General features: G+C 38.1%; 1 protein-coding gene across 4 annotated transcripts in view; it reads right to left on the bottom strand.

Moving 5' to 3' along the window:
• Positions 1-26,444, bottom strand: part of LOC150106656 (vascular endothelial growth factor receptor 1-like) — a 672,835-nt gene that overhangs the window by 296,681 nt on the left and 349,710 nt on the right. For 2 of the 4 annotated variants that reach the window (XM_090392613.1, XM_090392615.1), the window contains exons 11-12: positions 24,715-25,011; positions 11,909-12,033 (exon numbers count right to left, since the gene is read on the bottom strand). In XM_090392613.1, coding sequence (XP_090248739.1) covers positions 11,909-12,033; positions 24,715-25,011 — 422 coding nt within the window. The remainder of the gene's footprint in view (positions 1-11,908; positions 12,034-24,714; positions 25,012-26,444) is intronic. The other 2 variants (XM_090392614.1, XM_090392616.1) reach the window with 2 other exon arrangements.

The following is a 26,444-nucleotide window of genomic DNA, read 5'->3' as shown; positions in this document are numbered from 1 at the left end:
CATGTAATTTGCGATAGCTGGCAATCACTTTATCAAGAATTCGACAGGCTTCGAAGCTTCATTCCATATCAGGATCAGCATCAAACAATATTTCATTAGCACTCAATCAAAACTAGCTCAAGATCTTTTGCAGTTAGCTTCTTAGTCATAACATTCTCTTCTTGTTCACACTCCTCATCATCATCTTCATAAAAAAAATTTTCACATTTGGCATCCGTAGACGCCATATGGTCACTTCCATACCTCACATGGTTTTGGCAATGATGTCTTCTGCTAGAATAAGTGGTAGGGTCGCAGATTCCCTTTCCACACAAAGTTTGTACGACAATCACAAACATCCATGCCCATGGCAGGATTCGAACCCGGCAGCCTCTTGGCTGGAGAGTGGACATGCTAACCACTCGGACAACCAGGCCGGCTCATTTTCTTATATTCATATATGCACACTGTGCCGATTTCTTCAATAATGTGAGATATTGGATTATTATTATTTCAGGCAACTCCAAGGAGTTGACAGACTCATCGAGGGAGGCCCTAATATCATGTCAAGAACAACTATTCGACATTCACACAGTATCTATCATACCTCGCCTTGAACTCATTCACCATCCTAGCACCCACAACAGACTCTGGCAGCTTATTCCACTCATTTACCACTCTCCAAGTAAAAAACCTAGCTCTAACACCCTTGTTAACCACATTTTTGCCCAGCTTCCACGTATGGCCCCTAGTCCTCTCACCACCAGTCCTATTATCAAAAATATCTTCTGGATTGATCTTATAGAAACCCTTCAGTAATTTGAATGTCTCAATCATATCACCTCTTTTCTGCCTATCAACCAATTTTTGCAACTCACAAATCTTCAATCTGTTCTCATAAGGTTCATTCCACAGACCTGCCATCATCTTGGTCACTCGTTTCTGGATCCTCTCCACCTCCTCCCCATCAAGAAGAAATGCTCTGGTACCCATATCTGGGTACAGTAATCCAGATGGGATCTTATTAGGGCTCGATATAAAGAAACAATAACTTGTTTGTCTCTGTGTGTTAAAGTATTTCTCAGTAACCAAGTGATTTGATGAGCAGATTAGCCACCTTTGCAATGTGTCCCCTAAACTTCAACTCCCTATCCACCAAAACTCCCAAATCCCTGGCCTCATCAATCTCCTGGAGTACGGTTCCACCAATGATATACTGCTGCTAATCTTTTCACTCCAAAATGCATAACCTTACACTTTGCCACATTAATTTGACATCCATTTTCCCTAGCCCAGTCCTCCAAACTATCCCAATCATCCTGCAGCATTTTGACATCCTCTGCACTCACAATTGCTCTACCCAACTTTGCAAACAAGTGAACACTTCCTCTCAGATCCTTTCCTATATCGTTAATGAACAAATTGAAAAGTAGTGGTCCAAGAACAGAACCCTGCGGCACACCACTAGTCACAAGCCGTCTTTTGGACTCAACTCCTGAATAAACTACTTTCTGGTATCTCTCCATCACCCACTCCTCCTATCCATCTCACCAACCCTATATCCATCCCCATCTGCTCCAGTTTACTGATTAGAGTTCCATGTGGTATCCTGTCAAAGGCCTTGGCAAGGTCCAATAGAATCACTGTAAACCCATTACCCTTATCCAATTCAGCTGTTACTGTGTTATAAAACGTGAGCAAGTTACTGAGGCATGATCTAACATTCAAAAAACCAAGTTCCCCCCAAATACAGTATCCCATTTCCAATTTCGTATTCTTCTTTTGACTAGTTTCTCCAAGACCTTGACAACGATTCCTGATATGCTAATTGGTCAGTAATTTACCACAGTCTTGGAACCACCTTTATGCAGAGGAACTATTTTTCCCCTCTTTCCACCCCCTTGGGACTAACCCAGACCTGAGACTCAGATTAAATAAAATGGTCAAGGGTACTGACAATTCTTTAGCCGCTTCATGTACGACACAAGCTGGTATACCATCCAATCCCACAGATGTATTGACATTGAGGTTTTGCAATAGACTACTCACCTCCACCTCATTCACCACAATTCCGGTATAATCTATTGGTTCATTCATTTCTGCAATGTCACCACCTGGATGATATACTCTTGCAAAGTGCTCGCTCAGTAATTCAACTATATCAACTGAATCAGTTACCTCCTTACCATTGGCATTCTTTAAAATCATTCTGCCATATACATTTTTTCTTTTACTTGTAACATATTGAAAAACTGTTTAGGATTCTCTTTAGCCTGCATGGCCAATGTTCTTTCGTAATCCTTTTTTGCTTTTTTTTTTACCACACTCGTTACCCTTCTGGCCTGGGATTTATACTGTTCATGTGCCTGCCGGTCACCTTTCTCCGTAAATTTCCTCCATAGTTGTTTCTTTTTTTGCAGCTCAAGCTTAATGGTGTTATTCATCCATTTAACTCCTACTTGATTTATTATTCGGACTCTAGGTATACAGTCAGCAATGCAAACACTTTTTAACCGCCTCCCATGCACTGTCAACTTCTAGCCCTTGCAGCTGTACATGTCATGGCACTGTACCTATCAATCTCCTAAGCTTGTCATACGTACCAGCCCGATAATTACACATGTGCCCTGTCTTAATTGTAAATTCCACACCTTTAGCCACCTCCCAAGTCAAGACCCCATGATCACTCTCACCAATTGGTGGCAACGTGGTCATATTTGTTACAGCCAAATTCTCAGATGCAATTACCAGGTCAAGCACTCTCTGACTCCTAGTATATTCCATTACATGCTGTCGCAGATAGTTATCCCTTAATAACCACATAAAATCCAATTCCTTCCTCCCGTGTGTCCTCTGCTCCTTCCAATCAATGTTACCATAGTTGAAATCTCCCATAATAATTACTCTCCTTCCACTCATTTCTTCTAACTGCTTATGCATACTATCTCCACCATCTATTCCATCATCTGGTCTATAGCAGCACCCAATTGTATATTTTGTTCTGCTAGCCACAATCTCACACCAAATAGCCTCAAATGTGCTCTTTTCTCTATCCTGCAGTTCCACTTCTATTCTCCTTGGCTGTAGCTCATCCACTATCATCAATAACACACCTCCCCCCCCATTTTATTCTCCCTGTCTCTCCTGAACACACCATACCCCTCACATTCAATCCCACTAGCTGTGTCATCTTCTGTCAGCCATGTTTCACTAATGCCAATAACCTGTGGTCTGGAAGTGCCAACCAAGGCCAAAAATTCTTCCCACTTGTTCCTAATACTTCTGGCATTTGTATACATGAATTGCAGAAGCCGATTCATTCCATCCCTATTTTGATGCCTTATACTAACTATCCCATTGTTATTCGTGGTCTTTCCTACTCGCTTGGGCATATTACACACATTCACACATTCAACTGTCTCCCTAAAATCTGCATATCTACTTCCCCCTCCTTAATAACTCTAGTTTCCCTGGTTCTGTACATTCACTTCCACTACATTTGACAACACCTTTTGAAGTCTCCGTACACCAAATCCATTCAAATGTAAACCATCCATTTTATATAACTCCTTTTGCCCATCGAACTCATTCCATATATCCACAAATTCCACACCACTCATTAAACATAATTCACACATAAAGTCATTGGCAATTATGGCTCTCCTTCTATACTCTTCACTGTCATACCTCGGCAACAGACTCACCATCCTAACTCTCTCTCACTCTTTTCTTTTGCTACCTCAAGCAATTCCTTCACATGCTCACTCATAGCCTTTTTGTTTCCTTTCCAATTATTTGTACCCGCAACCACTATCAATTCCTTCACCCGCTGTTTTTGAATTCTAATTGACTCGCTTACATTCTTTATGTTCGCACCGGGTTGGTACGATTTTGTTAAACTCTCAACTAACACACCTCTTACTAAGGAATCCCCATACAACACATGCTGTTTCATTTTGTTTACACTCACTTTCATACCCTTATTTTTTCTATCATACTTTTGCCAATTATTAGTCGGTATGCTTGTTAAAGATTTTGAAAACGCTCAAGCTGCTGATTTACTTTATGTATCGCTCTGCGTAATAGTGCTATTTCATTCATTGCGTCAGTGTCATCATTTTTATTCTCCGATGATTCATTCAATCATTCTGTATGCTTAACTTCATTCTCACTTTCAATGCCACTCTCATAGCTATCAGGTACTACCTCGCAAATATCATCATTCATACCTTGAATATCGCTGTTATCTAGATTCTCACTTTTGACAACGATATTACTCACACGACCTGAAACACTCTTTAAATCCTCACATTCTTTACACTTTTTGCACACATTCACTCCACTATCGATGTTCAATCAGACTCCAACCGCTCTCCACAATGCATGCATATACGGTACACTGAATCAAGTCTTTTAAGTTAAGATTTTCAGACAAATATGGCGACTTGGACGCCATCTTTGTATTCCTCGTTATGGGAGCCATGTGCACCGATAATCGTATCTATCAATTTACTTAAAGATTTTGAAACACACAAAAATCACCCAGCCACATTAAAATACTAAAAGTAAATAATAATATGCAAATATATCAATTTTTACTCAAAATATCACTTATCTGGTCAGGAGCTATCCTCAGACACTACATACCATATAGCCCTCTAGTGGCTATCCCCAAATATGTGCATGATAAACAAACATAGGCTTCAGTTTAAAGTCGCCTTCTGCATTGCCTCCTAATAAAAGCTCAAGACGATCTTTAGATACTTTTGTATCCTGGTTGAGATGCTTCAGATTTAGTTAGGAAAGTTTTTGTTGGCATACGCTTCCAAAAGTGACCAATTTCATCGATATTGAATATTTGCCGATCATCATAATCACCCTTCTGAATTATGCTTTGCAATTCTTCAGGAAACTTGGCAGCTGAATCTTTATTAGCACTAGCAGATTTCCCACTTATTCTTATGTTATGCAGTCCAGTTTGATTTTTAAAATGGTCAAATCATCCTAAACTCACAGTAAAGCTTCCACATTCCTCTTGAAATTTGGTTTCTTTCAATGAGGTAAAAGTATTGAGAGTCTTTGCCTGAATATACTCTGTACTAAGAGGTGTTATTTTTTGGTTACAATCCTCAATCCAGAGAGATAGAAGACGTTCCATCTTGAACATTAAACGGCTTCTATTTCGGGTGATCTGCATGTTTAAAGAAGCAGTAGCAACTTTTCCTTGTTCTTTGTATGCTTTGCTCTCATCGAATATAGTCTAAACTGTAGACTTGTTGTATCCCAGGTCTTGCACAATCGTTGTATTACTAGCTCCACATTCACATATCTTAATGACTTCCAGTTTTTCCACTCACTGCAGATTGTTAACAAAAAATTTCGCATAACGTAAAATTTTGCATAATATAAAAAAAATTACGTAAACTGATTAATCACTCGCCTAAAGCAGAAATTAGTATCATTTCACTCAATCACACTATCTGATTATTGTGCATATCAAATTCACGTTAAGCAAGGTTTTCTTGTAGTTACAGGCCTTCTACTGGACTCCACTCCTAAATAAACTACTCTCTGATATCTCTCCATCAACCATCTTCTTATCTACTTGACCAATTTTATATCCTTCCCATGTGCTGCATTAATTAGAATTCCATGCAGTATCCTCTCAAAAGTTTTTGCAAAGTCAAGCAGCATCAAACTCAGCTGTCACTGTATTATAAAATGTGAGCAAATTACTGGGGCTTGACCTAGCCTTCAAAAAACTATGTTGCCCCCCCCCTCCCATTCCATATTATTCTATTTCAGTCTATCCATTCCTGTATTTTGCTCTTGACCAACTTCTCCTGTACCTTGACTGCAAATCCTGATATGCTGATCGGTCAGCAATTTGCTATATTTGTCTTAGAATATTCTGTATGCACTGAAACTATTTCACTCTCTTTCCAGCCCCTTGGGGCTAACCCAGAGCCGAGACTTAGATTAAATAACATGATCAAAAGCACTGCTAATTCCCTAGTGCCTTCTCATAAAATTCAAGCTGCTATACGATCTAATTCCATAGCTGAATTCACATCAAGGTTCTGTAATATGCTATGCACCTCCAGTTCATTTACCTCAGTTTCCATACAACCCTTTGTATCTGTCTCGTTACTGCAAGATCTTCACCTGGATGACATACTTTTTGCAAAGTGTATGTTATGTTTTTCTTGGAACTGTTCACTACATAGTGTCTTATACCATCTCCATAACAACTTCCATTGTCACACTGCTTGCTTGATTTCAATGTACATCCATCTTACTCCTAATCTATTTATTCGCTTCACTCTTGATATGCACTGCTTATGTCAGATACCGCCTTATCACTTCCCATGCACTATTAACATCTTTACTGCACAACTCATCAACCCAATGTATTGATGCTAATGGACTACAGAGCTTCTCATAATCAAATAACTTATAGTTCCACATATATACCTTCTTGACAATGATCGTTTCCTGTCTAACTATCTTCCAAACTAGTATTACCTAATGATCAATAGAATCTTCCAGATGATAGATGAAAGAGGTAGAATGATAAGCAAGGGCATCTGTGTAAGTTGTATAAAGGTGTGGCGAGTAAGCTATGGTATGTGGCAATGGAGTAGATGTTCTGGAATGAGTCTTTTTCTCCTCTTTGGAGATCGAGTGATGATGAAAATATAATCAAAAAATTAAGTATAATTTCTGGGAAATTCCCATGCTACTCCTCTAAAACACTATTAATATAATTAACGGCTATATTTTAGCCTGTTTTTGTTTAGGAGTGTCCCTTATATTTAATACATTGGCTAACATAACTCAAAAGGGGTATATATATATATATATAATTTAGGACATTACGGGCGAGTGTAGAAGGCAATTATGGCAGAATAAAAAATGTTGAAAAATTATGTACATACCTTGATTTTGGTTTAAAGATGCCTTCTAAATCCAAGCTGTTGTGGAAGGGGGGGGAAGAGAGGGAAAGAACATGGGGATGTACTTGGGACACGGGAAATAAGTTTGGGAACCTGGGTTACAATTAATAATATATATATAAATATATATATATATATATTATTTTGTTGTGGGGAGAGGGGGGGGAAGGAAGGGGAAGGGTATCCTTATGTGGAAACTGGAGCAAGGGTTTACGGGGTGTGGACCGTTTCGGTCATCGTCTGACCATCGTCGGAACTTTGTGGGAATGACTGTAGGGCTATGTCAAGGCTGCAAGATGTATCTGCCAAATTTGAGCATTTGTTGTCGCTAAATGGCCGGAGGCGTGGCTTAATTTGAAAGTTTTGGAATGTCCAACATTCGGAAATTAGGTAGGGGCGGTGGACGTTGATAGAATTACCATCACATTTTATGGCAATAGTTTCGGATATTCTAAGCATCGTTTCGTTTTCTTGTTTGTCAATGATTATGGCTTTGTCAATTTGGGGAATGTGTTTTAGTTCAAGGGCATGAGCTGCAATTTCAGTCTTCCCTGTATTCTGTGGTTTATTTTTCTTTTTGATGTTGCGATGTTTTTTCGTGTTCAGATATTCTGGAATGGGAATATTGCAATCCCTGAAGTGCTCTTGTAGTCTAGTCCATAATGACCTAATTGTAGAGCCCGTGTAGGTGACGTCACAGTCTTTTTGACAAGGAAATTTGTAGACTATGTTGTGGTGTTCGAATAATTCTTTATGAGTGAGAGATTTAGTAGGTTTTAGGAGAGTTCCTAATTTATGGTTTGTGGTGAATACTAGCTTATAGTTCGTGTTTTTGAAAATGTATTTGTAAGCCTTGTATGTGTTTTGGATGTATGGCAATTTGATGACCATGCGTGTCGGGAAGTCTGCTTTTGTTGTATTATTGTTAAGACGGCATTTTGCCATAAAGTTCGCGTAATTTATTAGATGCGTGGGGTAGTTTCGATTTTTGAAAACCTGTGTTAAATACTTGAGTTCAGTGTTAAGAAAATTGCTGTTGGTGGAGAATTTGTAAGCATTGATAAATTGTGATAGGATGACTGATTTTTTAACGGAATATGGGTGGTATGAATTGAAATGGAGGTAGTTTCCGACATGTGTGGGCTTGTGAAATATCTTCGTGGCAATTCTGTTATGGCTTCTGATTAATGTAAGATTTAAGAAATCGATGGATTTGTTCTGTTCTGTTTCCATGGTGAATTGTAGTCTGTTGCTAAAATCGTTGAGGGATGTTTGTAAGGCGGAGATGTGTGAGGGTTTGCCAATGCATAGACTATCGTCTACGTATCTGCCATAGAAGGTGATGCTGGGGGGGGGGGGGGGGGGGGAGTAGAAGTGATTCAATGTGCGCCAGGAATAACTCCGCTAATTGTCCACTGATGTTTTGGCCCATTGGGAGACCGAAAATTTGAACATATAAGGAGTTGTTGAATTTAAAGAAGTTGGCGGATATTGTGAGTTTAATCAAACTAATGATGTCATTTGGTGTTAATTTTGTGCGTGTGTGTAGGGTGTGGTCCTTGGAGAGTAGTGTGTGTACGATGTCAAAAAACAGGCTAAAATATAGCCGTTAATTATATTAATCAAAAAATGTTTCTTGATTTTTTATGGGAAAAATAATACGTATGAATATGGTATTATAATCAATAACAATGTTATTGGTATATCGATATAGTTTTCAGTTCATCTACAAATATGAAAAATATTACATTGAAAATATAATTTATATAAGTGTATCTATCATAAGGTGCTGGTTGTTTTAAAAGAATCAATTTATGATGACTCAACATTTCTTTAAAGTTTAATAACTGGATCTTTGTTATTATCATTAACATCAGACCTCCATGGAGGGATGTACTATCACACACAAATTTCATCAAGCTGTATCTTAAACTCATAACTTGGTGATTGTTTTAGAAGAATCATTTCACAATGACTCTCAAGTTCTTAAAAATTTAACAGGTGTTAAATTAAGTGTTTAACTAACAAGCAATCTTCATTGATATTATTATAGAATTAAGAGACAAAATGGAAGGTCTCCACTATGACACAAAACTGACTGAACCATGCTTTAAACTCATTTGCTGTTTCCACACTCACATACTATCATTCCACTGCCTAACAACTCTCTGTGTGTGTGTGTGTGTGTGCATGGAACCTGCCCCTTACTCCTTGTCACACAGTTTCAAGTGGATAGCGTCTTTTATCTCCAGTCCATTCCATGAAAAAAATTTTATGCATTAATCTCATAATGAAAACCCTTTATGAACTTATCTTATCATCATAACATTAATTCCTGTGAGGTTCTGCAAATGACATTTCCTCAATATATCCTGTTACACAACAGTGCAAAGCACTAATGTCTTTTAGTTGATCTTCCTCTTGATTCCATTATAATATATTAAGCAGGATCAAGAGGAAACAGTTAGAATTGAAGAGGGTTCTAAAATGAATAAGTAGAAAGGGAAATGGCCCCAGTTGAGCATGGAAAGATCACATCGAATGAGTGGTATCAGTGGAACTAGCTGTAGATCCAGGAATGAGCTGTTGTGTTTGTATACTAATGCTAGAAGTGTAAGAAACAAGGCAGATAAAATGGTTGCATTAATTGTCTGTTCACCCAAAAATTGTTGGAATAAGTGAGACATGGTTAGATGAGGATAACATCCTGACAGGAATAGAGATGGAAAGGTATGATGTGTTTTGTGAGGAGAGAAGAGGTACAAAGGGAGGGTAGTGCTATTGATGATAGAGAAAGAGTTATGTCCATACAAAGTAGAGATGCAAGAGGAAAATAGTGCCAGTGGTTTTGAGGCAGTATGGTGTGAGATAGAGGTGAATAGAATCAAAAACTTGGTTGGATATTGTTATAGACCAGGTAATATGGATGGTAGTGATAATGAAATGTATGATCAAATTAGCCAAGCAAATAAGAAAAGAGTGATTATTATGGGTGATTTTAATTATGAAAATATAGACTGGAATGATGAGATAGCAACTGGAAGTAAACAAAATGAGTTTTTGAGGGATAACTACTTCAGACAGTATGTAACAGAGGGCATTCGAGGATTGAGGGGTCTTGGATTTGGTCATCTTATCAGAGGATGTAATTATAAATGAGGTGCCAAATCACCCACCAATTGGTGAGAGTGACCATGAGGTGATTACCTGGGTGGTTGTCAGCAGTGTGTGAGGACCTCTGTGAGAAAAATGTATATTTGGAACTACAAGGGGGAGGGGGGGGACGATTATGAAGAGCTCAGGAGATAGCTAGCAGGTGTAGCATGGAATGAGAAGTTAGCTGGAAAAGAGATCAATGCAGCTTGGGGATTTTCAAAATCTGTCTAGTAGATGTAATGTCTAAATCTATTCCAAGAGTAAGAAGGTTAAATAAGGTAGGTGTGAAATGGATGAATAAAGAGATTAATGATGCAATACAGAGAAAAAGGGCATTATGGAGGCAGCATAAGAGAAGTGGATATAACCAATTCCATGAGGATTACAAAGACCAGCCAAGACTGGTGACTTGGTTGGTGAGGGTAGCAAAAGTGAGGTATTGTTGGAGAAGCTTGTGAGAACTATAATCCAGAATTGGGTTGACAACAATGGTATTATCTTTGATGGACAGCATGGATTTGTTAAAGGTAGGTCATGTTTTAGTAATCTACTTACTTATTACAATAAGGTGACTGCTTCCTTGGACAGAGGAGAAGGATACACAGTAATATACTTAGATTTCACAAAGGATTTTGATAAATTACCTCGTGATAAGTTGACAGGCAAACTAGAGCAGATGGGATTGGATATTAAATTAGTGCATTGGATTGGAGAACTGACTATCTGATAGGTATCAACAAGTTGTGTATGGGGAGAGCGATATCCAGGAAAAGGAAAATCACTAGTGGAGTTCCTCAGGGGTCTAGGGCCATTACTGTTTAACTTTTATATTAATGATATTGGTGAAGATTTGGATGGAGATATTCAGTTGTCTGCAGATGATGCAAAGTTGGGACGAACCATGAAGAGTAGTGAAGATGTTGTGGCCATGCAAGAAGACCTGAATCAATTGAGTGATTGGGCAGGAAATGAGGATTTGAGTTCAATGTTGCAAAATGTAAGGTTTTAAAATTTGAAAAATAAAGATGGGATGCAGAATTTATGCTTGGTGAGTATATATTGTCTCCCTACTTCTACACTGACTTGTAGAAGTAGGGAGATTCTTGTTCCATTGTATAAGGCTTTGATTAGGCCACACATGGACTATTGTGCCCAGATTTGGTCACCTGGTTTTCAGAAGGACGAAGAGATGTGGAAAGGGTCCAAAGGTGACTAAGTAAGGTAGTTTTTAACCTCTGGAATGTCGAGTATGAGGAAAGATTGAGAAGATGCAATTTGCAGAGTCTGGTGGACAGGAGGAAGAGGGGAGATATGATAGAGACCTATTAATTAGTAAGGGGTTGTTATAGGATCAATGCTGGAGAGGTTCTACAGAAAATAGTGGGTCATAAGGGGATAATCAGAGGTCATCCCTGGAAACTTATAAAGAGGGGTGTGAGTACAGGAGTGAGAAGTAGGTTTTTTTCATGCAGAGTTGTGAATGCCTTGCCTGAGAGTGTGGTGTCTGCAAAGAATTTGAGTATTCTTAAAGCATGGTATGATGAGCTGTGTGTGTGTGTGTGTGTGTGTGTGTGTGTGTGTGTGTGTGTGTGTGTGTGTGTGTGTGTGTGTGTGTGTGTGTGTGTATGATAAAAGGACCTTCCAAATGAGTCTTTGACTCCATGGGATCTTGGGTGGTAATAATAATAATAATATTCTCATCCCCTTCAAAACCAGTCTTTCAAAGATTTAACAAACAGGTAAAATTTATGTAATGGAAAAACATTTCTTAAGTCAATATAAATAGTTTTAAAGTATTTCAAGCATTATTTATTTACCTTTTCTTTGAAAATCTTCTTAAATATAATAAAAGTAGAAATTATTAGACCAACTCCAGTCATTATAAATGTAATGGTCATTGCAATTTCCACTGTACTCATTGGCTTTTGTGAATATTTTTCTTCTGAGAGTAGAAAAAAAAAAAAGAAAAGAAAAGAAATTCATAATGAAATACTGAGGTTCTCTTATATATTTTTTCAGAATCTACTAAATAACATTATTATTATTATTATTATACTCCAAGCATCTCCACTGAGTCAGAGGATGCATCGCAGGGTATTCACTCTAACCATCATCCATATAATGCCCATTATACTGCTCATTAAGGTCATTCATTGACAACATAATCACAAAAGAATCAAACAATCTATTCTAATTTCAATACTCTCCAAGAAAAAAAATCAATCTAATAAGTATCAGAGTTGATGTTAATTCCCTTGAGGAAGATCTGAATAGACTTTTGACTCAGACAAAGGAGTGGAGCTGCAGTTTTAATATTAATAAGTGCAAGGTGTTGGAGTGCAGAAATATAAGACTCTGTACTATATTGACAGTCCTGTACTGCAGGAAATGCATGAGATTCAAGATTTGGGAGTGATGGTTGATAGTAGACTGAAGTTTAGAGGCAAGTGTTGCAAAGACTTGCATCATCATAGTTTCGCTCTGATAAGAAGTGCTCTAACATGTAGGGATAAGGAAGTGTTTGTGCCAGTATATAAAGCACTGGTCAGATAACACTTGGACTACTTGGTCACCTGGTTTTCAATGTGATGCAGAAACATTACAGTGGTCCAGAAATGAGTGACTAAGACAATATCAGGACATTGGAATGCTATGAAGAGAATGTTGAAGAATTGTGGATTGCAGAGTTTGGTGGATAGGAGGAAAAGAGGTGATATTAATCAAGAAGGGATTATAAAAAGAGTAGAAGGCGAGAGGGGAAGAACCAGAGATCATCCCTGGAAGTTATGTAAAAGTGTGGTGAAGAGGTGTGTGAAGAGTAGATTTTTTACATGGAGAATTGTCAGTGAATGAACCATTACCAGAATGTGTTGTTAATGCAAGGAGTGTTTAGGATTTTAAGATTCGGTATAATAAATACGTTGTCAGTTGAATGAATCTCCCACAATGAGTCTGCTGACTCCATGGAGGATATAACTGTTGGAAGTTTATTTTGTACTTGGTTAGACCATAATAAATTTAGTTTAATCCTTTATCCAAGTGTAAGCAAACAAAGTTTGTGCCTGAAAATATCCAGGAGTTGCCTGGTGTTGCACCACCTTACCTCAGTCCTGAAGATATTTTCAGGCACAAACTTTGTTTGCTTACACTTGGATAAAGGATTAAACTAAATTTATTATGGAGGGTATAATAATTCCTCATTCTGAAGAAACACAGGCACATCAAATCTGTGCACAGGAGTCCATATGTGGTCATAACAACTCCTTATAAAAAGGAATAACTTCTTTATCTCTACATGTGTGCTCTTTAACATCCAAGTGATTCTTGGAGTTATTTTGTTTACTTTGCAACCCTCAACTTCAATTCCTTATCCACCATCACTCTCAAATGTGTGGCCTCATAAATTTCTTGTGACCAGTTTCATCAATATAATACACATTGCAAGGAGAAAACTACTTTACAGGAAGTAGTCCAAATACAAGACTGTTGGAATGTTGTCTGTGCTTGGACTTAGGCTTTTAATTTGTTCTTTCATAATTGTTTTCATAACTTCATTTAATTTAATTGAACTGAATTCATAATTTCATGTGATTGTCTGTGAATATACTAATGGTGGTGATGAGCAGTAGATGGTGTTGGTGTAGATGATGCAGTGGAGACGGAGAGTTGTTGAGTAGGTACCCTCCTTTGATGAGTCTTTGGATTCCTTGGAAGTGTCACATAATAACAATAATAATAATAATAATAATAAATGGGGATGATCTGAGGAACAATCGCTAGCCAATTGTTTGCTGATAGTGCTGGGGAGAGCTATAGTAAATAGAGATAATGCAGAGAGAGAGAGAGAGAGAGATCCAGAAAAGACAATAATATAAACAAAGAATGGTTACCAGTTCCTTTTATTTTATCCTTTAGCTAAGTATGGTAATACTTTGAATGTGTACATTACCATGCATTATGGGAAGTGAGAAACTAAGGTGATGTTCATTTTAGACTTAGACAAGTACAAGTGGAGAGATAAGAGAGCCTGAAAGTTCAGGCACTCCACTTATATTTCATCTCTCTCTCTCTAGTAGGAAAAATAGAGAGAAGGCCTCTCAGCAACTTTAATTCATCATGTAGTCAGAGAACATTTTCACTTTATTTTACCCCGATTTGTATAGATGACTGATCAGAAAAGATTCAGGAACATAGGGATGGCTTGTACTTGGGTCGTTAGTCATGTTTAAACTATTAACCTCAAGTTAATCTTTGCTGTCTGATGAGTTCATCTTCCAGTTATCCCTATGGTAGGTTAAGGAAATAACTTCTGTAGACAAAAAAAAAAAAAATCGAAACAAGAGAAAACAACATTTGATCTGTTGTTAGCCAGTACATAGGATGGACAGTTTGCACCACCTTTCCAGAAAGTTGGAATCACCTAGTATGCTTCTCTCTAGATTTAGAAATTAGTGTACAGAGCAAAAGAATTTCCTTAGAACCATGCTATACATATAGTGTTTGTGGACCACAGTTATGATGTTCAAAGAAAGTCCTTTCTGAGTTTCCATATGTAGTTTTTTAGTTCATTTTTATATGATGCACAATTTTTTTAGCTTTGTTCACCAATGATGGAAGGATATTGTAGGAAGAGCACTTTTCTGGTGTTATGAGTAAGATTCTCATAACATTATATAGTCTGTTCCAATCTCATAGCAAGAAAGAAGATGCAGAATGAACATTCTACAGTGTTCAGTCTGTAAAAGATTATATGGAGTTGAGCCCAAATGAACGGAAGTACCTCCAATTGATTGCACTGACCAGTTCTGAGTACTGCTTTTTTTGGGGAAAAATTTGCTAACGTACCCTTCAAGTTGTTAAAAAGAATGTCACTGTTAATGCCCAGTTGTGGCAACTCTTGATGAAAGAAGTTAAATATTGTTATATGCAAGCATTTACTATTGTTTATGACTTGGATATTTATGCCTACCTGGGTAAGTAATCTGAGCATTTGATATCATATAGTATCATATAGTTTAGAATACTATAGTACTCTAAATCTAATTCTGCTTTAAGGCCAGATAAGTGGTTATTTTGAATAACGGAAGGCTAAATTCTTAAAAATAAGTAAAATAGCAGGTCTGTGTGGTTACATAGCATCTCTAAGATACTGCTATCTAACCACAGATACTGTGCTTCTTAAATAACAGATTTTTAAGACTGATAGCTAATATCTTCCATTTTTTTCAGATAGTTGTAGGAATTCTTTTTTAAAATATTTTTATCAGTTATTCCAAAACAATTGCACGGTTGTTATTTTTTTGCATCTGTTACATTGTATTCTATACTATGTATTATTATATATGTCACATTTTTACCATGCATTCATAAGTTCAGTGAATATCAACAGATGCCATATGGTCACTGCTCCTCAGTATGTACCACAGCAGTCCTTCCCAGGTGACTTTTCTGGAGGCTTCAACTCTCTGAAGACCACCCACCCCTAGACACACTATCCATTCATCTCATTGAAGGTCTACCTCTTCCTCTTTTTTCCAGGGATTTGAATGTCTATTACTGTTTTGAGAATTCTTCCCATTCACTCAATGTGTCCAAACTATTTCAGCTTTTTTCTATTACGGTAAAAAATGCCATATTCAGATTATGAGAGAAAATTAGCTAAGCAGGCAAAAGTAAATCTGAAATAAATCTGAAAGAATTTTCATTATGTAGCAAGTAAGAGGAAAAATGACTGTGGCAGGATGACTTTAATCAAAGCTGATTGCAGAAAAATGACATCTCAACCAAAAATGAAAGGCATCTAAGAATCTCAACTATTTCTTTCGGAAGGCAAAAGCAAGCGTGCCACAGGCGAGAACAAGAAGGCTAGCCCCACTAACGAGGTTATTGGAGATGTGGAGGGGATTAATGAAAATGAATTAACCTACAAAATAGCAAAATTAAAGCAGATCATCAGAGAGATGATGTGGGAATTACAAAAAGTCCAGTGGAATTTAAATAAGCATAGGGAGAAAAAGAAAATTATTATTATTATCATTATCATTACCTGACCTCCAGGGAGTCCAGAGACTCATCAAGGGAGGGCACTCACTCTACAACTCTCCATCTCCACCACTCAATTTGCCAACTACTACAAACCATATCATCTGCACCAACACCATCTACTGCCAACCACTACCACTAGTATTTTCACAGACAATCACAAACATCCATGCTCAATGCGGGGATTTAAACCCACAGCCTTTTGGCTGGAGAGCAGATACACTAACCACTCGGCCAATCAGGCCAGCAAATTAAGTAGCAAAACAAGAAACAACAAAGCACGGAAACAGGTATGTCAGGAAGTAACGAAAATCAAGTAAGTGATGTTGTTTGTAAAAAGAAAGATGTTATTTCCTATGGTATCTCTATAATGAAACATGCTATTGATGAGTGAGTTATAACATCAAGTTTTCCTGGAGCAAAAATTAAGAATACAAAGGAAGCAATCCAAAAACAGAAAAGAAAAGTAAATGAAATCATAATTGTAGTAGGTACTAACGACTTAACTACTTTAACGACTAGCAATAAGTTCAGTATGAGAGAGAGGGCATGAAAGGGTTCTTGGAAGAGGAGAGAGAGAGAGGGAAGAGTGAGAAAGTGAAAATCATCAGTATTTTACTTCAATATGATAAAAATGAATTAAGAAGGGCTATGATCGCAAACGATTCGATGTGTAGGCTGTGTAAAAGGAATGGATGCATGGAAAGATTGAATTTGTATAAGAGGGATGGCCTACACCTGAATGCATTTGGTATAAAGAGTCTAAAAAAACTAATAACTGGTATGAGATCTAAAACAGAGAGTCAGGGAAACTAAATTATAAAGGAAGGAATGGTGAGAATGTGAGTGTAAGAACGACAATGTTATACAACTGTTAATGACTGGAATGGACTTTGTCATGGAAATGTTGAAAAGAAGATAGTGATTTCGACTTTGTGTTTGTCCGGTTCGGAGAAACTGGGGCATACTGCTAATGATATCAGATGATTTGAATCCAGTTAGAGTTCAGACACATCAAATGTGTGCAAAGATGTCTACATGTGTAAGGCACTAGAGAAGAATAGAGATTTGCAAGTTGTCCAACTGTGTCATGCAGACTGCAGACAAGAGTATACAAAAGAACATGCAGGCAGATTATTATGTCTATATACAAATGCTAGGAGTATCAGAAACAAAGGGATAGAGTTTATTGCATTAGTGAATATGTTGCAACCTCAGATTGTAGGCATTAGTGAGACCACCTGGCTATCAGAATCAGAGATACTAACTGGTATTGAGTATAAAGGATACAGTATTTTTAAGAAGATAGAGAGGATAGGGGCATACTGCTAATGATATTGGATGATTTGAATCCAGTTAGAGTTCAGACTTATGATTGTAGTACTACTACTACTAACAATATTTCATGTGGCAGTGAGTTTGAAGCCATCTGGTGTGAGGTGGAATCTAACAAGATCAATTACATAGTGGTGTGTTGTTTTTACAGATATGGTGGATTGGTTGCTAGTAATGAAGAAATGCACCACCAAACAGAAAAGATGAGAGCAAAAAGAGTAATCATAATGGGAGAGTTTAATTATCCAAATACTGATTGGATAGCAGCAGAATCTCATGAGAAGAATGAAAATGAATTTATTGAGGTGTTGCAGGCTACTTCCTCAAGCAGCATGTGACAGAAGGAACTCAAGGTCAAAAAGTGTTAGATTTGATTATAGTGTCAGAGGATGTTTCAGTTAAAGATGTAACTATTCTGCCTCTGGTTGTTGACAGTGATCATACTGTACTCACTTGGGAAGTGGCTAGGTTTATGAATGTTCCATTAAAAAAAGGTTACATGCTGAACTACAAAGCAGGAAGTTACGACCAACCGAGGAGTATACTGAGTTCAGTGGAATGGAATCGGTTGCTGGATGGGAAGAATATTGACAGTGCATGGGAAGCATTTAAACAATGCATAAACGATGTGATATCAGAATGTGTCAAGAGTTCGAAGAATAAATAGGGTAGGAGTCAAATGGATGTATACTCTTATTAAGCAAGAGATTCGTAAATCCATAGCCAGCATTCCAAAGTCCTGATATTGTCTTAGTCACTCGCCTCTGAACATTTTCCAATGTCTCCACATCACACTGAAAAACCGGGTGACCAAATTTGAGTACAATAGTCCAAGTGTGGTGTGACCAGTGCTTTATACAGTGGCACAACCGCTTCTTTATCCCTACATGTTAGAGTACTTCTTATCTTATCATAGCAGCACTACGATGTTGCAGTCTTGGCAATGCTAGCAATATGCCCTCTAAACTTCAGTCTACTGTCACCATCATTCCCAAATCTCTAATCTCATCCACTTCCTGCAGTATGGCACTGACAATACAGTACACAGCCTTATATTTCTGCACTCCAAAATGCAACACCTTGCAATTATTGATGTTAAGACTACAACTACCACTACTTTGTTAAAGTAAAAAGTCTTTTCAAATCTTCCTGAAAGGAATTAACATCAGAAGTGCTACTTATAATTCTTCTCATCTTTGCATCATTAGCAGATGACAAGATCCCCAGTTAGTCCACATAATATATCATTTAAAAACAAGTTAAACAGCAGGGGCTCAAGAACAGAACCCTGGGGCATACCACTGGTTACCATCCTTTTCTGAAATACTATTCCATCATACACAACCTGCTGGTATCGTTCAGTGAGCCAATCTCTGATCCATCTAATCAATATACTATCTATTCCCATCCTCTGCAGCTTGTATACAATATTAATTATCATGTGGTAATCTATCAAACACTTTTGCAAAGTCCAAGAACATCCCCGTTTATGATTCTCTCATATTTAACATACTTGTTACCACATCATAAAATGCAAGTAAATTGCTAAATCAGGACCTACCCTTTACAAATCCATGCTGACCATCATAAAGAATGCTATGTCCATCAACCCAATCCTATATTCTATTCCTTACCAGTCTCTCGAACACCTTAACCACAACTACAGTTATACAGACTAGTCAATAGTTGGAGACTTCTGTCCTAGAAGCATGCTTCTAGGTGGTACTATTTTGCCTTTTTTTTTTCCACTCCTTAGGAAACCTACCTACTGCAAGACTTTCATTAAATAACTAGGTCAAGGGCATGGCCAACTGTGGTGCACATTCCTAAAGAATATGTGGTGATATGTCATCCATTCTCACTGCTTTATTTACAACTAACCCAAACAACATCTGATACAACCCTGATTCTTTCACTTCCAATTCTCCTGATACTTGCTTCTCTTCTATATATGCACATCATCATTTACACCAGTATGATATATGCTGATAAAGTGCTCATTCAATAATTCCACTATATCCTTTGAGACTATTGTTCTGCTGCCATGACTATCCACCAATATTAACCTGTCATAATTATTCTATCTCTTGCTTGCCATATATAGCAGAAAAATTCCTTTGAGTTAACCTTAGCCTGACCAGCCAAACTCCTCTCATACTGCACCTTTTCTTTCTTTACCATGCTCATCACCTTCCTATCCTTTGCCTTCCTCACTTTATACTGATCATCACCAGCATCTTGTACCTTCATAACATTTTCTTTTACAGCACAGCTTGCTTGATTTTACTGTTCATCCATTTTACTCCTACTCTATTTACTTGCTTAACCCTTGGTCTGCAGTTATACTTTGCTTGCGTTAGAAACGGCCTTATGAATTTCCATGCATTGTCAACATCTTTTCTGCTCATTTCATCTATGCAACTTACTGATGCTAACTGACCACAGAGCTTACTATAATCACCAGCTTTATACTTCCACATATATCCATTTTTGGCAGTAACCTTTCTTGTTTCATCACTTCCTAAACAAGTACCTCATGGTCATTCACCAACTGGTGGCAGAGCCAACATCTGATTAACAACTACATCTTGTGAAGTTATCACCAAATCCAAAACATTAAGGCCTCTAGTTGCTTCAATCACATGCTGCTTAAAGTATGTACCCCCCCCCTCAGAAATTCTACAAACTCACTCTCCTTGTTCCCATACACTATCTCCTCTTTCCATTCTATATTCCTGTAATTAAAGTCTACTATCAAGATCACCTTCTTTTTACATGCCCAACTAATTTGCCTAAACAATTCACAATCAATACTCTACAACTCTCCGTCTCCATCAGTCAACACATAATGAACTGCAACTATATCAACACCATCTACCGCCCACCAGCACCACTAGTATTTTGACAGACAATCACAAACATCCACACCCACGCCAGGATTCGAACCCACAGCCAAAAGGCTGTGGGTTCGAATCCTGAATGCTAACTACTCAGTCAACTCAGTCATTATGATGTGGAAGCATTGGAGAAGGTCTAGAAATGAGTAATCAGAGCAATATCATGACTCTGAACTGTTGATCACAAAGAGAAGTTACAGAAATGTAAATTGCAGAATTTGGTAGATAGGCACAAAAGAGATATGAAAAAGAGAGAAAGACATTTAAGTTAGTGAGGGGATTTTATCAGATTAATATAGAAGGAATTATAAAATGAGTAGAAGGTGAGAGGGAAAAGAACAAGAATCGATCTTTGGAAGTTGTGGAGTGGTGTGATGAAGAAGAGCATGAAGAGCAGCCTTTTTACATGGAGAATGGTGAGTCAGTGGAATGCATTACCAGAATGAGTTGTTAATACTGGGAGTGTTAAAGAATAAGAAGTTTAAAGTTCAATATGATAAATATATTGTTAGATTAACACAGAGGGAGCAGTTTGGCTAATTCTGGAAGCTGCATAGGAGAACCGTGGGAATTAGATTTTTTACATTCACTGTGATGGATGAGTGGAATGCATTACCAGAATTTATTGTGAATGCTAAGGAGAATGTGATAAGTAGTGTACTGAGTAGGCTTCCCTTGATGAATTATTATACTCCCTGGAGGTAATCATATAAAAATAGGAAAAACAGTAAGTTATTCAAAAACCAACTCCATTTAACAAGTTTCACTTTAGAGGCCTGTGTTATCTAGTTCAGTTATTAATTGGTCATTATTCTGAACTAGCTTTTCAATACATATTATATGTGTATAAAATAATGGCCAATTATTCTTTACCCCAAGATTATAATATATATTGAAATTATATTTATAATCACAATATACTTTAAATTAGAAAAAAGTAATACAGCAATCAATATTCTGAGGCAGCAGCTAATTTTCAAATTACATATTGTAGTAATGCAAAATACTTAACCCAGCCACTGGAGAGGCAAACCAGCCCATCTCGGTGCCAGTCCCAAGCCCAGATAAATGGGGAGGGTTGGCGTCAGGAAGGGAATACGGCCGTAAAAAAAAAAACATGCCAAAACTAGGGATGAAATGTCAGATAATTGAGAAAGGACAACGGCTAGGACATCCCCCCATAAGCGACGTGCAGTTCCGTCGCCCAAGGAATGTGAGAAGTGGGCTTGGGCTACTAAACCAAGGACAGGTTCGGCTAAAGAAGCGAGTCCAACAGAAAAAGTGAGTGTGTAAAGTAAGAATCGGGTCGCTGAATGTGGGTACGATGAACGAGAAGGGCAGGGAGATAGCAGACATGATGAGAAGAAGGAAGCTGAAGATCTTGTGCATGCAGGAGACAAGGTGGAAGGGCAACAAAGCAAAGGAGCTGGCTGAAGGATATAAATTATTTTACAGTGGGGTAAATGAGAATGGAAGAAACAGAGTAGGAATTATCATCGACAAGGAGCTGAAGGGTGGAGTCTGCGAGGTGTGCCAGAAGAACGATCGGATTATGAGTGTTAAACTTGAGATTGGAGGAAGCGTGGCTGCGATAGTATGTGGCTACGCTCCACAAGTAGGCTGTGATGAGGAAGAGAAAGAGGCATTCTGGAGAGAACTTGACCAGGTTGTAATGGGAATCGCTGATGGTGAGAGAGTGATCGTCGGAGCAGACCTGAATGGGCATGTAGGAAGACGACGGAGTGGTGAAGAAGGGGTGCATGAGGGTTGGAGTAGTGGTGAAAGAAATGAATAAGGTAAACGAATCATAGAGCATGCTGCGGCCTTCGACCTGGCTAACACGTGGTTTAAGAATAGAGTTGGCCACTTGATAACCTATAAGAGCGGGGATAGAATAAGTCATATTGACTATATGACTTATTCTATGTAGGAAACATCTGAAGGAGGTGAAAAACTGTAAAGTGATTAATGGAGAAAGTGTAGCGGCACAGCACAGGTTGGTTGTGGTAGACTGTGATATTAAAGAGGAAAAGTAGAATAGATGGAAGTGGGGGAAAGATATGAAAATAAAGTGGTGGAAATTGGAAGAGGACAGGCCAAGGAATAAGTTTAAAGAAAAGGTATTGAAAGAAATGAGGTTTTCAGAGGACGTGGAAGAATGGTGGAACGTAAATAGTCGAATTATGAAAAAAATTGGAGAAGAGGTGCTTGGTATAACATCAGGAAAGGGGCCACATGAAGATAAGGAGGCATGGTGGTGGAATGAGGAGGTGCAGTTGGAGATCAAGAGATCAAGGTAAAGAAAGAGACAAAGAAAAAATGGGACATGACTGGAACTAGAGCCAACAAGGAGGCATATAGATTAGTGAAGAAAAATGCAAAGAGAGCTGTGTTGACGAGGTTTATGAAGTACTGGGGAGAAACGGTGATGAAGCAGTTGTTGAGAATAGCAAAAGCTAGAGATAAGGCCTCGAAAGACATAATATCAGTCAAGCAGATAAAGGATGCCTCAGGAGTAGTACTACAAGAGGAGAACAAAATCAGAGGAAGGGGAAAGAATATTTCAGTAATCTGCTAAATGAGGAGAATCCAAGAGAGAGGTGTGAGGAGGGAGAGGCAAATGAGGGATCAGTGCAGGACATCAGCAGAGAGGAAGTGCTTTGGGTAATGAGAAAAACGGAGAATGGAAAGGCTGTGGGGGCAGACCAGATACCTGGGGAAGTGTGGAGAAGTCTGGGCAGTGAGGGCGCAAATATGTTATGGGATCTGAAATATGAAATATGTTATGGGAGCAGGCAGGAAAAGATAGCAGAGGAATGAAGGAAAAGCATTCTCGTCCCAATCTACAAAGGAAAAGGAGATGTTCAGGATTGTGGCAACTATAGAGGGATCAAGCTGATGTCACACACGTTGAAGTTATGGGAAAGAGTAATTGAAGGAAGGATATGGTGGAAGACAAAAATTGGCGAGGAGCAGTTTGGATTTTTGCCAGGAAGAGGGACAAAGGATACAATATTTGCACTAAGGCGACTGATGGAGAAATATAGGGAGATGTAGGTGGAGCTGCATATGGTGTTTATAGACCTGGAAAAGGCGTACGACAAAGTGGCCGGGCAGGAGGTATGGAGGTGTATGAGGAAGAAGGGTGTCGGAGAAGTACATGAGGTTGTGAAAAAGATGTATGAGGGAGCGAAAACTCAGGTCAGGTCTAGTGTCGGCATGACAGAGGGGGTTCCCCATTGTCGTTGGGCTCCATCAGGGATCAGCTCTGAGCACCTACCTCTTTGACCTGGTCATGGATGTACTAGTGGAGGATGTTAAGAGGGAGGCGCGATGGAGCATGATGTTTGCCGACGACATTGTTCTTTGCGAATCATCCCAAGAGGAGCTTGAAAGGACCCTGGAAGAGTGGAGAAAGGTATGGGAGGAGAGAGGCATGAGAATTAACTAGGTGAAGACCGAATATATATCAACAGGGAGTGCCGAGGATATGGTTATACAACTCCAGGGTGAAAGGTTAACTTCAGGGAAGAAATTCAAGTACCTCGGGTCGGTCGTCGAGAGGAATGGAGACCTGGATGAGGAAATACAGCACCAAATAACATGCGGCTGGATGAACTGGAGGAACTGTATAAGATGGTGGTGCAGCTGGCGATGCTTCATGGCATGGAGATGTGGCTTATAACAAAGGCACAGGAGAGGAAGATGGAGGAGGCGGAGATGCAGATGTTGAAATGGATGAGTGGTGCAACAAAGGACAGGATAAGGAATGACTACATCAGAGGGACGGTCAAGGTGAGAAGGTACAAGAAAGCAGGCTAAGGTGGTTCGGTCATGTAGAGAGGAGGAGTGAGTAGTATGTTGGCAAATGAGTGGAATGCATGGAGGTGGAGGGAAGGAGAAAAAGAGGCAGGCCCAAGCTCAGGTGGAGGGATAAGGTGGTAGATGACCTTAGGGAGAAAGGATGGAGTCAGGAAGACTCCCTGGACCGGAGAACCTGGGGGGAAGAAGATTAAAGATGGGAATGCCGATCCCATTTAACACAGGATAAAAACATAGTAAAAGAAGAAGTAATGCAAAATACTTAGTTGTAACCTATTAGCTTATAACTACAGGATGTGAGGTAGAATTTTCAGGCCTTGGAATATGAGATCCTTACCAATAGATACGATTCAATTTAAATAAGGATGAAACTTACTTATGTGAAACAATTAGCAATATAATCAAGAAATACGCAAGTTTTGCATTAATCAGCTACATTATGGATTGATTTAGTAGCATTGTTCTGTAATATTTTTGAAATGATTTATAATGAGATTAACTTATTTATGAAATATGAGTTTTCATACTTATTTGAACATCCAAAGTAGCATTTCCAACTTCTTTTCCCCCTCTGTTTTCCACTATGCATTGATAAAATCCAGAGTCCTTTTTAACTAATGATCTAATGGTGAGCCTTTGCTGTTTCTCAGTTAGTTCTATGCCAGGTATGCTGCTCACATCAAATGGATTATAATCCTTAAGCCATTGTATATTAGGAGTTGGAGTTCCATTAGTATAACAAAAAAAACTTTGCTGTGTGGCTTCTTTTGCTACAATACTGCTTCCTTTCATGTTGGTCCTATGTAGTACAGGCTTTATTATTTCTATAAATGAAAAACAAAGATTACTGTTTATTATAAAACTGCTTCTAGCATAATCAAAAAGTAAGAAATTAAAATAAAGCATAGCTTTGCAAGTACTGGTGGGCATGCAATAGATTGTCCATGACAAATACATGAACTGAAATAGTGGAGTTAAAGAATTAGTGGGTCAGATGGAAGACTAGCTGAGAGAGAGACATTAAAGAGTTATTCATAAAAAGGTAACAACTGAAAGGAGGTAAATGGCAAGTGGATTTTGTTTTTTAAGTGAATACTACATACAAAATCTGGAGAATTATTTGTAATTCTACAGATTTACAAAAGGTTGTAAATCTGGAGAATTAGTAGGCGGGAAAAGGGTTAGATAATCTGGAAACCCTCTTTAAGACCAATTATGGAAACTTTACAAGCTACTTCAACCCTCCAGTAAGTAAGTTAGTGATTTCACAATGCACAATGAAATTCATCTAGTATTAGGAACATGAAAAGGTATGTCCATTGCTATTCGAGTTTTATATTTTGGGGAGAAAAGATATTCAGTTTTTTTGATGATGATAAAGATGTAAAGCTGGAAAGAGCTAGCAGAAAGTGTTGCAGCTCTTTTAGAAATTGAATCAATTGGCAATATAAGTTAGTTAAATGGATATCTCAGTTCAATGTAGTTAAATATAAGTTTCTGCAGTTTTAAATTCAGAAATGGAAGGATGTATACTGCATTGGGGGAGGGGGAGTAAGGGATCTTGAAGTCATAATGAACAATTATGTTGCAGAGTCAATTGTTTCTTGACTTTTACATAATATTTAATTTTATTTTATACAAATAAAATTTGTTTAAAATAAATTTGCTGGCCTGGTTTGCTGAGGAGTTAAGTTACCTACTCTGCATCTAACAGGCTGTGGATTCAAACCTTGCATTGAGCAAGGTTTGAATTTTGCAAGGTTCATTTGAATTGAGCAAGGTTCATGATTGTATTTACAGAATCATGAACACCCTTGGAAAAAATAAAAATAGACATAATTACTATATAGCATGATATTAATTTTTTCTGTCTTTGTGATAATTCCATATACCTATAGTACATTTGTACTATGTATGGATAAGAAGAAACCTATTCACATTTAGTTTAAAGAGCTGTGGATTGTATTCCATGAAAAACACATAAGATGGGAGGACTGTTCTGGAGGGCATAGTAGTAAGGATAAATTATTATTATTATTAATAATAACATTATTATTATTATTATTGCACCCTCCATGGAGTTGGCAGGCTCATCATGCAAGGTTCATTCAACTGACAACATATTTATCATAACGAGTCTTAAAATCCTTAACACTACTTGCATTAACAAGACATTCTGGTAATGTGTTCCATTCACTGACAATTCTCATTGTAAAAAATCTATTCCCCATCTTCCAGGGATGGCCTCTGGTTTTTC

Source organism: Typopeltis vanoorti, chromosome 5, assembly GCF_054136105.1.
Source record: "Typopeltis vanoorti isolate ZY-2024b chromosome 5, IOZ_Tvanoo_1.0, whole genome shotgun sequence".
Lineage (NCBI taxonomy): Eukaryota > Metazoa > Arthropoda > Arachnida > Uropygi > Thelyphonidae > Typopeltis > Typopeltis vanoorti.
This window is presented reverse-complemented; position numbering and strand designations above follow the sequence as displayed.